Source organism: Meleagris gallopavo, chromosome 1, assembly GCF_905368555.1.
Source record: "Meleagris gallopavo chromosome 1, MGAL_WU_HG_1.1, whole genome shotgun sequence".
Lineage (NCBI taxonomy): Eukaryota > Metazoa > Chordata > Aves > Galliformes > Phasianidae > Meleagris > Meleagris gallopavo.
Genome location: NC_139404.1, coordinates 79,038,633 through 79,053,703, shown reverse-complemented (window position 1 = coordinate 79,053,703; position 15,071 = coordinate 79,038,633). Strand labels below are relative to the sequence as shown.

The window sequence follows — 15,071 nt, the reverse complement described above, 5'->3', positions numbered from 1 at the left end:
TCGCTCCTCGTAGGGCATATTCTCCAAGCCCTTCACAAGCCTTGTTGCCTTACTTTGGACAAAAGAAAGGCAACATCATGGAAGGCCACTAGGTATGTCAGGATACAGGCATCGTGCATGAATTTACAGGCTTTAAGCAGAGTGCTCTGTATAGGTACAGCTTCTCAGTCCGCTTGCTGCAAGCAACCGCCTCCCTCACGCTCCCCTCACAGACACACCACAGCCCCCATCACACAACCACAGTCTCCGCTCACACGTCCCTCACACCACCCCACAGACACCCGGCAGACCGCTCACACACCCGACGCGCACACACACACACCACCTATCCCACATTCCCCCTCACACGTCCCCACATTCCGCCTCATTCGCTCCCGACCCTCTCCTCACCGGCAGCCAATGGCAGCCGAGGAGTAGGCGAGCCTCCCTTCCCTCCCACCCCCTACTGGAACTCCTCCCGCACGCATGCGCTTATCGCTCTTAACGGCGTTCGGGGGACTGCTGCCTTTCCGCTTCCCTCGCGGGCGGCGGCTGCGCGTGAGCGCCGCCTCGCGCCTCCCACCCTTTCCTGCGGTTTGAGGGCCCGCTCGGCGCTTCGCTGCCCGCCCCGGGCCGGGGATGCACAACGCGGCGGGATGGAGGTGGAGGAGGCGTTTCCGCTGGTGGGGCAGATGGGACCCTACCAGGTGTATCTGTGCGTCCTGCTGGCCGTGCTCCTCCAGGTGAGGGGTGCTCGCGTGTGGGCTGCAGCCGGTGCTTAGCGCTCGGAGCCCGCTCGGGGTGCAGGCGGCGACCTGCGCCGCCCTCCTGGCGCTAGGGTGACCGCTGGGCAGCGGCAGGGCTAGAACTGCTGCAGGGTGAGCTTGGGACGAGAGGCTGGTGCTGCGTGTGCCTTCAGGAGTCCCGGCCCGTGTCCTTCGGTGTGCCGTGACAGAGAGCGCTTAGTCAGATGAAGGGCAGATGTTGGAGATTCTGCAGGGGATCTGCCTTCAGGTCGGATATTAGGAAATATGTCTTCTCAGAAAGAGTGGTGAGGTGGTGGCACAGCTGCCCTTGGAGGTGGTGCAGTAAGAACCATGTAGATGAGATACTGAGGGGCACAGATTAGTGGGCATGATTGGACTAGCTGATCTTAAAGGTCTTTCCCAACCTTAATGGTTCTATGAAGTAGATGTGAGGAGAATGTCCATCTTCATAGTCTGGCCTAGGCATAAGGTACAGCTGAAATCTGACACAAGTTAATTTATTCCATTTTAACTTATCAAACCTGTGGTTGTGGTAACTTCATCTAGACTTATTAATTCTGGAATACAGCCAATATAGAAGTGTACTTGCTTTGCGGAAGGGGGGGACTTAACAGCATCCCTCCCTCTACTGACTGTATCTTACGGTCACCTGGAACTTCCAGTCATAAGCAGTGAGACTGTAGATGTCTTCTGCCAGCTAAAGGATTGATGGAAGTAGTAAGAAACAGTCAGATAACCAGCAAAGTTCAGTTCTGTTAGTTGGGGATTCAGTATGCGCTTGCGAAGCTGAGATGTTGAATGGCAAAGACCTTGTATGTTTCTATTTCCTTTACTGTTTATTCCCATTCATTTTCCTCCATCATCCATGCTTTATCTGATTGATCTTTTAAAGTTAAGCACTGATTAGAACTTGTTGTACTGGCCATCCAGACAACTTGTGTGCTCACTGAAGGTTAGGGAGTAAGGAGTTATTAGCTATTTCTTCCAGTGCTGGTCGTGTTTTGCAACCACGACAAGTGCTCTTTATCCCCAGAGTTTTAGGTAGTGTGGCTCAACTGTTCTGTAATGCCTTTTCTTGTTCATTTGCTTTGTGACAGCTTAACTTATTTCTCCAGTCAGAAGTAGACTGTATCTTTACAAATCACGTAATATATTCAGGATAGTTGTAAGATAGAAATGGAACAGGTGTACTGGTCCGTTTTCCTGTTGTGTTATCTTTAATTCCTGAACTTTACCCATGAGAATCATCCTCTGACTGATATAAATTCCTGTGCCTGTACAGACGTGAAGTACAGAAAACATTACGGATGGAGGTTTTTGTCTTTCAGCCTATGAGTCAGTTTTATACTAGCTCCTGCTTGGGTGGCTGATTGCTTTCTACATTCCTTTGTTGGTGTCAGAGTACATGATGTGTCATTGGGATGTGCTAGAATCAAGCTGAAGATCGTTACCATGACTGGTGTTAGTCTTTTGTCTGGTTTATTGTCACACTCTGGAGGATGCACACAAAGGTGTAATGTATTTGGCTTAGGTGACATGGATTTAGGTAATCATGGTCTCCTTCAGTGGATAGATGCAGCATCTGGCTATGGAAGAGCTCCTCTTAATCTGTCAGTCTGCTAAGGACTGACTGTTCCAATTTATTTCTCACTTTCCTGTCCCTTGCTCCCTCAACTGGCTTTGTGTTTTCACAAATTTTTTCACACATTTGTTTCAAAACTGTTTCTACGTTCTTAAAGATAAAAGTACCACAGGGTGAAAACTATTTTTTTTTTTTTTATCTGATATGAGTATATGGAGTTCAAACTCTCTGTTCTCTACCCCATAAGATTCCTTGCAGATTTTCACCTTTCCTTGTAGATTTTGTGCTTTTTTATCTCTGGATATTTCTGATCTATTGACTTTTGTACCACTTTGTAGTTGTTTTCCCTCATGTTACAGGGATTTTGTTCTTATATATTAAGCTGCTTTTGCCACATTACTTACTGATGTGCCAAAATAAAGTCATCCTGTCTGGTCTCTAAATTCTAATTACAAACATAGGTTAGCTCATAGAATTTCTTTGAGATAAGCTCTACCAAATGCACATGTCTGTTTGGGTGAAACTTTCCGTGTGGCAGTCAGTTTTCATGTGGGCTTGAGTGAACTGGTTCCAGACCTATGGGACAAGCTTAATGATCCTGGGGGAGGGAAGGGAGGAAGAGGAGCGGGGAAATCCCTCGGGTTGCTGGTAGTTGGAAGATTGTTTGTATGTCATCAGCATAATACTAGCCTAAGTATTAGACTGGTAGGTCTCTCTTTTTCAACTTTGCAGGGTATTTGTTTTCACTTTGTTTTGTTCCTGTATCACCTGCTGTGGTTATCCATTAACTTGTTGGAGCTGGTAGTCTATTCGACTATGCTTGGTTTATTCACTGCCAATCTAATGGCTTTGGAAGATTTTAGTAGCACAATGATAGCTAAAGCAGAGAAACATTTTGTTCTAATTTCTATAGACTTACCTGAAACCCATATTTAACTGAAGGGTATGGGATTAGGCTAGTTTCATGAATTGTAGGCTGCATTAATCTTGCATTTCCAATATATTCAACAGTTAGAGAGGAATAAGGTGAGCTGATAACTCTTAGAATACTTATAACTTTACTTAGAACTGAAAGTAGCTCTTTGACACCTACTGATTTCTAGAAGAGCACTCGCTACTTTTTGAAGAACGTGTGTTATTAAATAATTGTCTTGTGCTGTTGTTTAATGTGTAGCAACACTGAACAATCTCACGTCTTGATCAGATGTTTAAGAGCATACAAAAATGTTTTTTGCTCTCGTGTCTTAATATAGACAGTTGAAGGAGATTTGTGTTGACCAGTGAACGTGAAAGACTGGTCAGTTCCAAACAGAACCTGTGATAGGAATCTGAGAATGGGAGCATATTGCTGCTGTGGTTCTTTTAAAAAGGATACTTCAAACCTTTTAGAGTTTAAAAGGGGGAGGTATTGGCTGCAGAGCTGAAAGAATCTTTGCCTGAAGTTGGGTGACATGCTCATTGGGTGGTAGTATGAATAATTAGCCAGGGTGTTTCTTTCTAGCTTGGAATTATCACTAACTGAAGGGAAGATAAGATAGTAAAGATAGTATAATCAAGGTTATTGGAAAAATGTTTTAACTTCAGACAAAGGTGCTCTTGATGCAGTTGCAGCCCTACTGAGAGGTGTTGCTAATCCCCTTGTGGCTGGCAGCAAGCTAATGTCCTCCATCATTAGAATATCATGATGCAGAATGCTGCTCTTTAATGCCCCCCCCTGCACAAGTCTTCTGAGGGAAAGCAGGTAGCTTACTTAAACTTTTTGTCCAAGTAAGTTCTCCCCAGACCTTGAAGAATAACTCAGTTTGAAGCAGTGTCTGGCTTCAGGAGGATGCAGATGTGATTGCATACATAGCAATGCTTAACTGTGTGCTTTGGTGTAACATTCCTTATTCTCCTTGTTCTGCTTCCTGAATGGTATGGGACATCATTCTGCAGTTGTAGTGATAATATAGAAATCTTGTCTATGAATCTTTTCAATGCTTGTATTAGAGTTAAGTATGCTGTTCTTTGAGCTATGTTCACTTGATCATAAATTAGTACAGTTTACTCTTTACTTGATGAGTTATTCTGCTAGGATTTTATTTGAACAGAAAGTATAAAACAAATCTGATGTGTAAGGAAGGAGACATGAGCACCTTATCAGCTACCAGTATCTCTACCTTCACTCACAGTTGTCTCAATCCAAACCAGTGTCATCCTAAGCTTTAGACATGCTTATATGCACAGTTAGATCTTAACCACAAAGCACATCTAGTCGAGTTTATATTTTTAGGTGGTTCTACATGTCATCCCACAATTCCTAGGTTTTGTTGCTCTTTTTATGATTGTGTATGTCTCGATATAAACGCATCTGATCAGCTTTTGCAACCTAATTTGCAAGGCTGGCTTCAGTTTCTGTGCAGTTCAGTCCCAGAAGATGCATGATCAGTGTGCTGTTGAAGGACCAAGAGTTCTCGTTGATGAATGTGGCAAGAAGCGTGAGTATGGGGAGAAACACCCCGAAGTGGAAATCCTGAATGCACAGCAACGGAGGAAACCAAGCAGATTGCTTTGTCTACTAAAAAACAAAACAAACTGGGCAACAAAAACCTTTTTAAATAACTGAAGGTTACCCTCCTTCAAGACAAAGGCTACATCTACAAGTCCACTAACATTCCACCTGCCATCACTTACTACGGAAACTATTTTATTTTTTTTTTTACCAGCACCCCAACTATAGAGAGCGTGCTTCTATGTGATGAAGTTCCCAATGGGGATAGTATGATTTTTTTCCTAAAGAGCAAAGATGATGGGAGAAATAATTGAGCTGTGTAAGAAGTAAAGCTGTCAGAAGGAACTTGTTCTGCAGCAGTTTACTCTAGCTATTGTTGAATAGTTTGCTTTTGGGATATCTTGTTAACAACTGGAAACAGAAGGTAACTGGGAGGCACTGGGTGAATGGTGTCTGGTATCTTTCTATGCTGTATGGCTAAAGCATACAGGGAGCTGGTTTTTGTGTTATTAACATTTATTGTTACATCAAATATTTTGTGCAGTGGGATGGTTATTGCCTATGGTGGGAGCTGAAGCAGTCCTCTCTTCTGCTGTTAATCAAGATGGCTTTCAACATGGTAAATTCTGCTGAAACTTTCAGTCTTGCAGTCTGTCCTCTGAGCACCTTTGGAAGATGAACTAGGAAGTTGGACATAGTTGTACTGGATGCCAAAGATGATGGAATACAGATATTTACTTTATGACACATTACTCCCTTTCCTTCTTCCCTGCCCTTGTGTACATGCACTCTCTAATCTTCCTGTGTTTTGTAGGCAGTAAACTTGCTGTGTTTTTCCACTAGTAAGCCACGTCATCATTGCTCTCCTCAGTGACATTCCCTCTACTTCAGATAGTTTGGTTTCCTTTTCTGCCAGATGATCTTACTGGTTGGTGTGTAAATACATTTCATTGATTCTGTGATTCTGATTTACCTCGAGTACTGTGTTCAATTTTGTGCCCTCACTGCAAGAAAGACATTGAGGCCTTGGAACGGGTTCAAAGAAGGGCAACAAAGCTGGTGAGGGGTCTGGAGCACAGGCCTTATGAGGAGTGGCTGAAGGAGCTGGAATTGTTCAGTCTGGAGAAGAGGAGGCTCAGGGGAGACTTCATTGCTCTCTATAACTTCCTGAAGGGAGGTTGTAGTGAGCTGGGGGTTGGCCTCTTCTCTTGTGTAACTGGTGATAGAACTAGAGGGAGTGGCTTCAAGCTGTGCCAGGGGAGATTCAGGGTGGATGTTAGGAAATAATACTTTTCTGAAAGAGTGGTCAGGCACTGGAATGGGCTGCCCAGGGAGGTGGTGGAGTCACCGACCCCGGAGGTGTTCAAAGAAAGTTTGGACGTTGTGTTGAGGGACATGGTTTAGTGAGAACTATTGGTGGTAGGTGGATGGTTGGACTGGATGATCTTGTAGGTCTTTTCCAACCTTGGTGTTTCTGTGATTCTGTAATTGGATTCAGAGTAATTGTTTCCAGTTTGCACGTGATTATTTGGGTGACATCAAGAGAAGCAAAGTTCTGTGCACTCAGATGCTTTTTTCTTGATTGAAAGAATCACAGAATCATAGAATGGCCTGGGTTGAAAAGGACCACAATGATAAACCAGTTTCAACCCCCCTGCTATGTGCAGGGTCACCAACTACCAGACCAGGCTGCCCAGAGCCACATCCAGCCTGGCCTTGAATGCCTCCAGGGATGGGGCATCCACAACCTCCTTGGGCAACCTGTTCCAATGTGTCACCACCTTCTGTGTGGAAAAACTTCCTCCTAATATATAACCTAAACAGAAATCTACAGAGTCAACTGCTGAAGTTAAGTACTTGGGTTTAAGGGCAGTTTGGTGGTCTGCGTGTATTTCTTGCTTTGAATCTCGCTCTTTGCAAGTACCATCTCAGTAGACTGGAGGTGCTTTGGAACAATAGCATATTTTCTATGTTTCGTCTGCTTATAACATCACCTCTGGATAGATGTGGAAGGAAGTCAGGTCTGCTGTTATCAATATTTAACCTGAGTAAGCACTGTATTTGTTTCATCATTTTCCTAATCCTGGTGAGCGGGAGGGGGGGAAGGTCTAGAATTTGCCTTGCAGGACAAAATGAAGATTTAATAACCTGGGCTAAAGAAAGCTGAGAATTGTTACTGAGTGAAGTGCTTATTTAAATGCAAGTTCTTGTTTATCAGCTTGGTTCTCATACTTCAGTGTGTTTTAGCAGAGAAGAACCACGGGTTTACATGTGGATATTTCAGTAAGGCACTTAAGCTTTCTTTCTGCCTTCTGATTTTTAAAGGTGGAAAAATAACAGTAGGATATCACATTTTGCAATTTTCTCCTTCATATTTAGAGGGCTGTCAACCTATGACACAAGGTTTGCTCTATTTTCTCTGCTCTGAGGGGATCTTATCAGAGCAGTGGGAAGTCCCATCCCAGCCATCTGAGCTGCAGCATATGAGCCTGTGCTTGATAGCTGTGCTTGCCTCTGTGTTGTTGTACATAGTCCAGCGTGCTGTGGAATGGAAGCAGTTCTGGCCACATGTTTTTAGTTTACTAGCATGCAGTCAACTGCTGTGATACTCAGACATACAGCAAACTTATTCAATGTATGTCTTTGAAGTTGATGTTTTACGGGGCAGCAAGACTGTGCGTCTCTTTTTCAGGTTGGTGTACTTTCTTTATAGATGTCAGTTTATTCGAGGGAGTGGTGTGGCTAAGTTGGAGAGTCCTATGGATGTCTTTTAAATCTGGTAAGTTGTTTCATATTTTCCTAAGTAAATATTACAGATAATTGTCTGGAAGGATTTTGCCTCAATAGAAGACTGATGGTAGACTAGCGGAAAACTTGTTATCTTGTTTCTGCTCATTCTGTTTAAAGAAGTTACTGAATATCTTCAGTTTTTGTTATGGGTTAGGTTAGTTGCAACATCTTTCCTTTCATGCACTTCTAGTTTCCAGGCTTCCTTCTTACTTCCTTCTTACTGTGATTGCACATGTAATAGCCAACAACATTACAGTATTCTTGAGGAGTATTTGCTTTCAGAGTGGGATTGGTTTATCAAGTGTCTGAGAGATTACTCTGTTTTCACGTACCTGGCTGTTTTTGACTCTCTAGGTGCAACATAACCTCTTCTTCTAGTATGTGGGGTTTTCTCCCACTGTGCTTCCAAGAAGGGAGCGCTACTTTTATCAAAGAACATTTTGTCAGCATCAGAAAATAACTTTGCAACAAGAAGATGCTTTCAAGTCCCATCTGCAGACAAATGCACACAGTTGTTTGGGGGGAAAAAAGTAGGAATTGAAATAAGGTGATTTAATAGGCAGATGAGTTCATCAGACTTGCAAAAATAAGGTGGCCTCTAGTATTTTATCTGCTTGTACTGTGGTCGGGAGAAATGACTTTAAGCTGAAAATGTAGCTCTCTCTTTGTCATAGGCTTTTACCAAGGTAATTTGTTGTCTTTTGTTGAAGATGCAGCTTTCATGTTTCTGCGTCTAAAAGGTCAGAAACTAGTGGTTGACTCAATTTTGTTTAGCAGTGAATGCTTCAGCTGGTATTTGTCTAGAATGACTAGCCTGGTTGTGATCTGCTGATAAGCTGCTAAAAAGTTTGAAAGCACTTCTTAATAGAATAAGACTTGCTTTTTTTCCCCTTTTTCATTTGTACTTCAAAGTGGATGAATTAAGTTTAAAAGGTTTCTTAAATGATTTTGTGCTTGTTGGTTCACATGAGTGAAACTGTTTAAAATTTCTTCTCCCTAGTTAGATTAGATTCTATGGTGGTTTTTTTTTTTTTCTTGGAAGTCATGAATATTGAGAAAGCTGGTCAAGAAATTTCACAGAATCATAGAATGGCCTGGGTTGAAAATGCCCACAGTGATCATCTAGTTTCAACCCCCCTGCTATGTGCAGGGTCGCCAACCAGCAGACCAGGCTGCCCAGAGCCACATCCAGCCTAGCCTTGAATGCCTCCAGGGATGGGGCATCCACAGCCTCCTTGGGCAACCTGTTCCAGAGTGTCACCACCCTCTGTGTGAAAAACTTCCTCCTAATATCTCACCTAAACCTCCCCTGTCTCAGTTTAAATCCATTCCCCCTTGTCCTATCAGTTTCCACCCTTGTGAACAACTGTTCCCCTCCTGTTTATATCCCCTTCCTGTTAATAATTTCATTCACTTCTATCTAGATTTTTTTTAAAATAAAACAAACCCTGTTTGTTTGCTTTGCAACAAGATTAAGAGGATTAACTACACCTGTTAGCCAAAGTAAAAGACAAATGATCACTTGGAAAAAGTCTTGTCACAGCAGTGACTTTGACGTACATCTTATCAAATACCATTTTTCTGTACTCAGCATGTCACCATCTTTGTCTGTTTTTCTGATTCAGCATATTAAGCGTTTGTGTTCTCTCCTTGCTTGCTAATGGCTGAATTTTTTATTTAAAAAATATTTGTTGTATTTCTTTGTGTGCCTGCAGTCATTTATTTTTCAATTTCATGTTTTGTAGCTGGGTTGAGCTTCACTTGGAGCAAAGAATGAAGAGCATCCTGCTTTCATTCCCTAAACCAAATGCCTTGAGGATTTCATTTCCTGAGCTACTTCAAAAATGTTTATCATTTCACAAGACAAAAACCAAGGATGTTATTGCTTAGTCCTGACCTGGTACTGCCTGTGTGAGTCAAAGCACAGGGATGCACCAGAGGACGTGACCTATAATTCTCAGTTTTCACTGATTTCAGACTGTTCCTGAGGGTTTGAGGGTACCACGTCCACATGTCCCTAACAACATGTTCACTCAGCTTTTTCATGACCCCTTCCTCATCTAATCTTACTCACTGCCCTATTTTTTGGATGAGGTCTTTCACTTCTCGCGGTTATCTGCCTAGAAGTTGTTCTTTATCTTAATGTAATTTAACAGGTCATTTTTTCTTCTAGATGTAATAACTCAGGGGTGTCTTTATTAACACAGTAGTAATTCTGGTTCAGACTGGGGTGTAACTCCAGCTGTTTCCCAGTATAGAATAGGATCACCTGTTGTTGCTTACATCAAAATTCAGGGGTTCTTGGCTATTTTTTGTGCCTATCCACATTCTGCATATTACTTGTACAGCATCCTTGTGGGAGACTGCATTCCCAAGGAGGATGCTTTTTTCCAGGAGCACATCAAGGATGTGCTGGGAACAGAGCAAGGCCTGTTCAAGAAGGAGATGGTTGAAAGAAAGTTTATGGAGTGGAGTAGCATGACAGGTTTTCTTCATGGAAAAAGTGATTGGCAGGAGAAGCAACGGAAGGAGCTCCTGAGAGGTCTAAAACTTTGGATTTTAAAATGAAGTTGTAATGGTCTAGAGATTGTTAAAGCAGCAACCTGTGGCTGTTCTTCTGGGTATGCACCAACTGCCCTGCTCTGTGCCATGTTTGAACCATCTGGCATTCCAGCGTTTTGTTTATTCTTAAATTTAACCAGCTATTAGTTACTGTATGTAGGCTTTGAGTGGGTGTATAAAAATTAAAAGTATCCATCTATTCACATGTGCCTCTGTCTCTTTTTAGGACTAAAACAGGTGAACAGAAAAAAAATGGTACAAGTGGGAATATGAAATTGAGATGTATTCTAGACATCAAATTAAAGGAATGAATAACACAGATAAAAGGAGAGAATAAAACAGTGTAACATACTTGCATTGAAGACTTTTTGGGCATTAATCTGATAATTGTATATCTACTGACAAGGCAGCACAGTGAGCTTTAAGTGATTCAGGAGACTCCTGGAGTCCATTGATGATAACTTTCTGGTTCAAGTATTGGGCAAACCAACCAAAGGTGAGGCGCTGCAGACCTGGTGCTTGCCAATGTGGAGGAAATTATTAAAGATATTAAGATCAGAAGGAGCCTGTTCTGCAGAGGCTATGACCTAGTTGAGTTTGTCTTGGGGAACACAGGCCTGGCAAAGAGTGGAGTCAGGACCCTGAACTTCAGGAGAGTGAACTTCGGGCTGTTGAAGAAATTGTTGGATGAAGTCTCCTGGGAAGAAGTCCTTAGAGACAAAGGAGTGGAATAAAACTGGCTGCTATTTAAGGATGCCTTTCTGGAAGTGCAAGAGCTTTCCATCCCTCAATAAAAAAAAACTGGTCCCGGGAGGCAAGAAACCAGCATGGCTTGGCAAGGACCTGCTGGTCAAACTGAAGGAAATGGACAAGTAAAGGTAGTGAAAGCATCAATGTGTCACCTGGGAAGAATACAGGGATATTGTCTGAACTTGTAGAGATGTGATTAGGAAAGCTAAGGCACAGATGGAACTGAACTTGGTGAGAGATGTTAAAAACAACAAGAAGGGATTCTCCAGGTACATAGGTTGGAAGAGATAGGCCAGAGAGCACACTTCCTTTGCTAAATGAGAAATGGCTATGACAGATATGGGGAAGGCTGAGGTGTTCAGTGAGTTCTTTGCCTCTGTCTTCACTGGCAACCAGTATTCTTGCATCTCTGAACCTCTAGCTGGGAACTAGAGGAGCAAGCTCCACCCCACTGTAAGGGCAGAGGAAGTCTGAAACTAACTTGTGAGACTGGATGTGTACAAGTCTGTGGGGCTGAATTGGCATGCATACCAGGATCCTAAGGAAGCTGGCTGCTGTGATTGCTGAGCTACTGTCCATGATATTTGACAAAATCTTGACTGTCAGATGAAGTTCCCAGGGATTGGAAAAAGGGAAACATAGCTCCCATTTACAAGAAAGGAGAAAGAAAAACCCAGGAAACTACAGATTGGTAAGCATCACCTCTGTGTCTGGGAAGATCCAGGAACACATCATCCTGGATGACATGTTAAGGCACATGAGGGATGAGTGGGTGATCCAAGACAGCCAGAAGGCTTCGCCAAGGGAAGATCATGCCTGACCAATCTGGTGGCTTTCTATGATGGAGTGATGGCATCAGTGGACAAAGGAAGGCAACTGATGTCATCTACCTGAACTTCTGCAAGGCCTTTGACGTGGTCCCCTACTACATCCTTCTCTCTGAATTGGAAAGATGTGGATTTGAAGGGTGGACTATTCAGCTAATAAGGAATTGCTTGGAAGATCACAGTCAGTGGGTTGTGTTCAATGGCTCTGTGTCCAAGTAGAGGCTGGTAATGAGTGATTATCAGACTGAGTGCACTCTCAGTAAGTTTGCTGATGACACCAACCTGAGCAGTGCAGTTGATACAGCAGAAGGAAGGAATGCCATCCAGAGGGACCTTGGTAGACTCAAAAAGTGAACCCTTGTGAACCTGATGAGGTTCAACAAAGCAGAGTGCAAGCTTTTGCATTTGGGTTGAGGTAATCGCAGATATGTGTACAAACTGGGAGAAGAATTCCTTGAGAGTAGTCCTACTGAACTTAGGAGTCCTGGTTGATGCCCAGCTAAACATGAGCCAGCAGTGTGTGCTTGCAGCTTAGAAGGCCAATGGCATCCTGAATTCCATCAGAAGAGGGGTGGCCAGCAGGGCAAGTGAGGTGATTATCTCTCTGCCCTTGTGAGACCACATCTGGAGGAGGCTGATAACAGTAAAGATGTGGAGCTTTTGGAGAGGGTCCAGAGGAGGGCCACAAAAATGATCAAAGGGCTGAAGGAACTGGGCTTGTTTAGCCTGGAAAGGAAAAGATTGGAAAGCCACAATGAGGTCTCCCCACAAAATTTAAAGGGAGTTTACGAATGTGAGGAAAATCAAGGGTAGATAATGATATGACAGGGGGGAACGGCTTTAAACTAAATGAAGTGAGATTTATGTTAGATGTCAGGGGAAGGTTTTTACTGAGAGAGGTGAGATTCTAGAACAGGCTTCCCAGAGAGGTTGTGGATGTCCCATTCCTGGAGGATGGGGACCCTGGGCAATCTGATCCAGTACTTGATCCAGAGGCTGGCAACCCTGCCTTTGGCAGGGAGGTTGGAACTTGGAAGGGACCTCAAAGACCATCAAGCCATTCTTTGGTTAACAACTCTTTAAGTATCCAAGTGCTGTTCTTGCTGTGTGTGATGTTTGGGGGTGGTTTCTGACTGAAGGAGAGCTTCCTTTCTCTCAAATAGTCCACAAGTAAGAAATACAAGAACTGTCTTGGTGAAGTTTTAGTTCTCTGCTTTGTGATGTTGAATAGATGGGGATTGTATGTAACATGCTGTAGTGGCAGAAGAAAAATATAAAATAGGATTATTTAAATGCTGAATTGATCCAGCTGTAAGGGAAGCACTACTTGCATATATGTTTAGCATCTTTGATGTCTTTCTCTTTCCAGCTCTATGTGGCCACTGAAGCCATCCTCATTGCATTGGTGGGGGCAACTCCTCCGTACCACTGGGATCTGGAATTGCTCTCTGCTAACCAGAGCCATAGCAACCAGTCAGCGAGTGAGCAGAGAGCCTTTGGGGAGTGGCTTCTTACTGCCAATGGCAGCGAAGTTCAAAAGCACGTACACTTCAGCAGCAGCTTCACATCAATAGTCTCTGAGGTAAGTCTGAAATGGGTTTTGCTGCCCTGTGTGAGATCTTGTTGTAGATCACATTGACAGAGTGGGGAGGAAAGCTGATGGTGCTGCTGATTCTTTCTCCTGTACTAATGCATGTTTTGATTAGCAAATGAAGCAGGTGCTTTTTCCAGGTAGAGAACAAGTAACATATTCCTATCCTAACTGTCTTGCTTTGCAGTGCAAATCTCAACCAACATTCTGCATCAAAACGGCCCACCTTTTGCGTGTGGAAGGTTGGTATTGGATCAGATAGCCTGGTTCCACCATTGGGTTAGGATCATGTTACTGTACTAATATGTTTAAAATCTTGTATGTACCTGAAGCTCTTTCTATCTGCCTTCTGCAATTTCCTTGGTAAGACAGATGCAGGTAGCGAATCCATTTTGTTATTAGCAAGAAGTGAAGGAATTGGAGAGAAAGCAGCTTCTGCTGTTTCTTTACAATTTCATGGAGGACATGTGTGATGGAGAGCAAGATGTATGAAGCAACCTCATCTGTTTTATCCCAAAACAATCTTCAGCTTTGTCACCGTGGCCTCTATGTTTTCGTAAGTGTCCTCTTTCATGGTACAGCCACTGTCTCTAGAGGAATGATTCCAGCTTTCATGCCGTGCTTTGTGCATCACCTGCCATTGTTAAGGCCTACAATATCTATTAATGTTATTCTTCTATGCAGGAGCCCTATCTGAGTAAGATCTGAATTTAGCTCTGTACAGCTGATTGAACATAGCATTACTTGATAATTCGTGGCTATTGTCCAAATGTGTTAATGCTATTCCAGTTAGCTCCATAAAGTACTTAACTTTATTGGTTATGAGCATATTAATAACTGCCAGTATTGGAACAGTACCAAGCAATTGTGTGCAACGTGTACTGCTTCTTATTCTGATAATAAAGAGGATGAGTGCTTATGCCTCTATTGAAATTAAAATCCTAATGGACAGTGGCTTCTTTGAGCATAACTTAAAGCCAATTGTCAGTTCTTTAAATTTTGTCTGAGCTTTTCATTTTTTTTTTTGGTTTTCAGTCTCCAGTAATCGTTTATTCTCTTAATCTTAACAAGTCAGACATGATTTTGGAGACAAGCAGTGCCTTAGGTAAATTTTGTGAAGATTCTTGTGCATCTTAGCAGCATAGGTGAAAAATACAGGTGAAGAACATAGTTAACTTGAAAAGTACTACATAAAATGTATCCCAAGGTATCTTGTATGTTAGAGAATTTCAAAGCAGAGTCTGAACTTTTCAGTAAAGACCCACATATATAAAAATCCTGTAGCTTCCTGAGATAAACTTTCTTCAGAACTTTAACTGCATCATATACTTGAAAATGGGGTTAATTATAAAGATTTCAGTGCATTTCTTCAAAAACTCTTTGATCTTATTTTGGGGGCTTTTGATCACTATGCAGTCTCTCTACTGGCATGTAGGGAATTTTTTTTCAACATTTCAGGAGGATATTTTTAATGTTTACCTTGTGGTATCATTTAATAATTATGTGACTATTGCAAACTTGCAATGAAAAATCTGATGTCAAAAGATGTGTGATATCCTCTCTGTAAAAGAGAAATTTCAAGTCCTTTAAAGGTCATCTTAGTCATTGAGATTAACCTGCAGAACACATCTGAACAAATTTTACTTCACCACAATCAAATTATGCTTTGATCTCTGAATGATTCAGAGAGAATCTAATGTCACTGAGATAACGTTTTTTTTTTTTTTTTTTC

The 15,071-nt window shown here is 42.5% G+C and overlaps 1 protein-coding gene across 1 annotated transcript in view; it reads left to right on the top strand.

Annotated features, from left to right (window-relative positions):
- The first annotated feature begins 471 nt into the window (after window positions 1-471).
- The window catches only part of SLC22A15 (solute carrier family 22 member 15), a 37,899-nt gene continuing 23,299 nt past the window's right edge, over window positions 472-15,071 (top strand). The window contains 2 exon segments of the mRNA XM_085236890.1: window positions 472-722; window positions 13,118-13,330. Of these exon segments, the coding sequence (XP_085093016.1) occupies window positions 636-722; window positions 13,118-13,330 (300 nt within the window). The 5' untranslated portion in view covers window positions 472-635.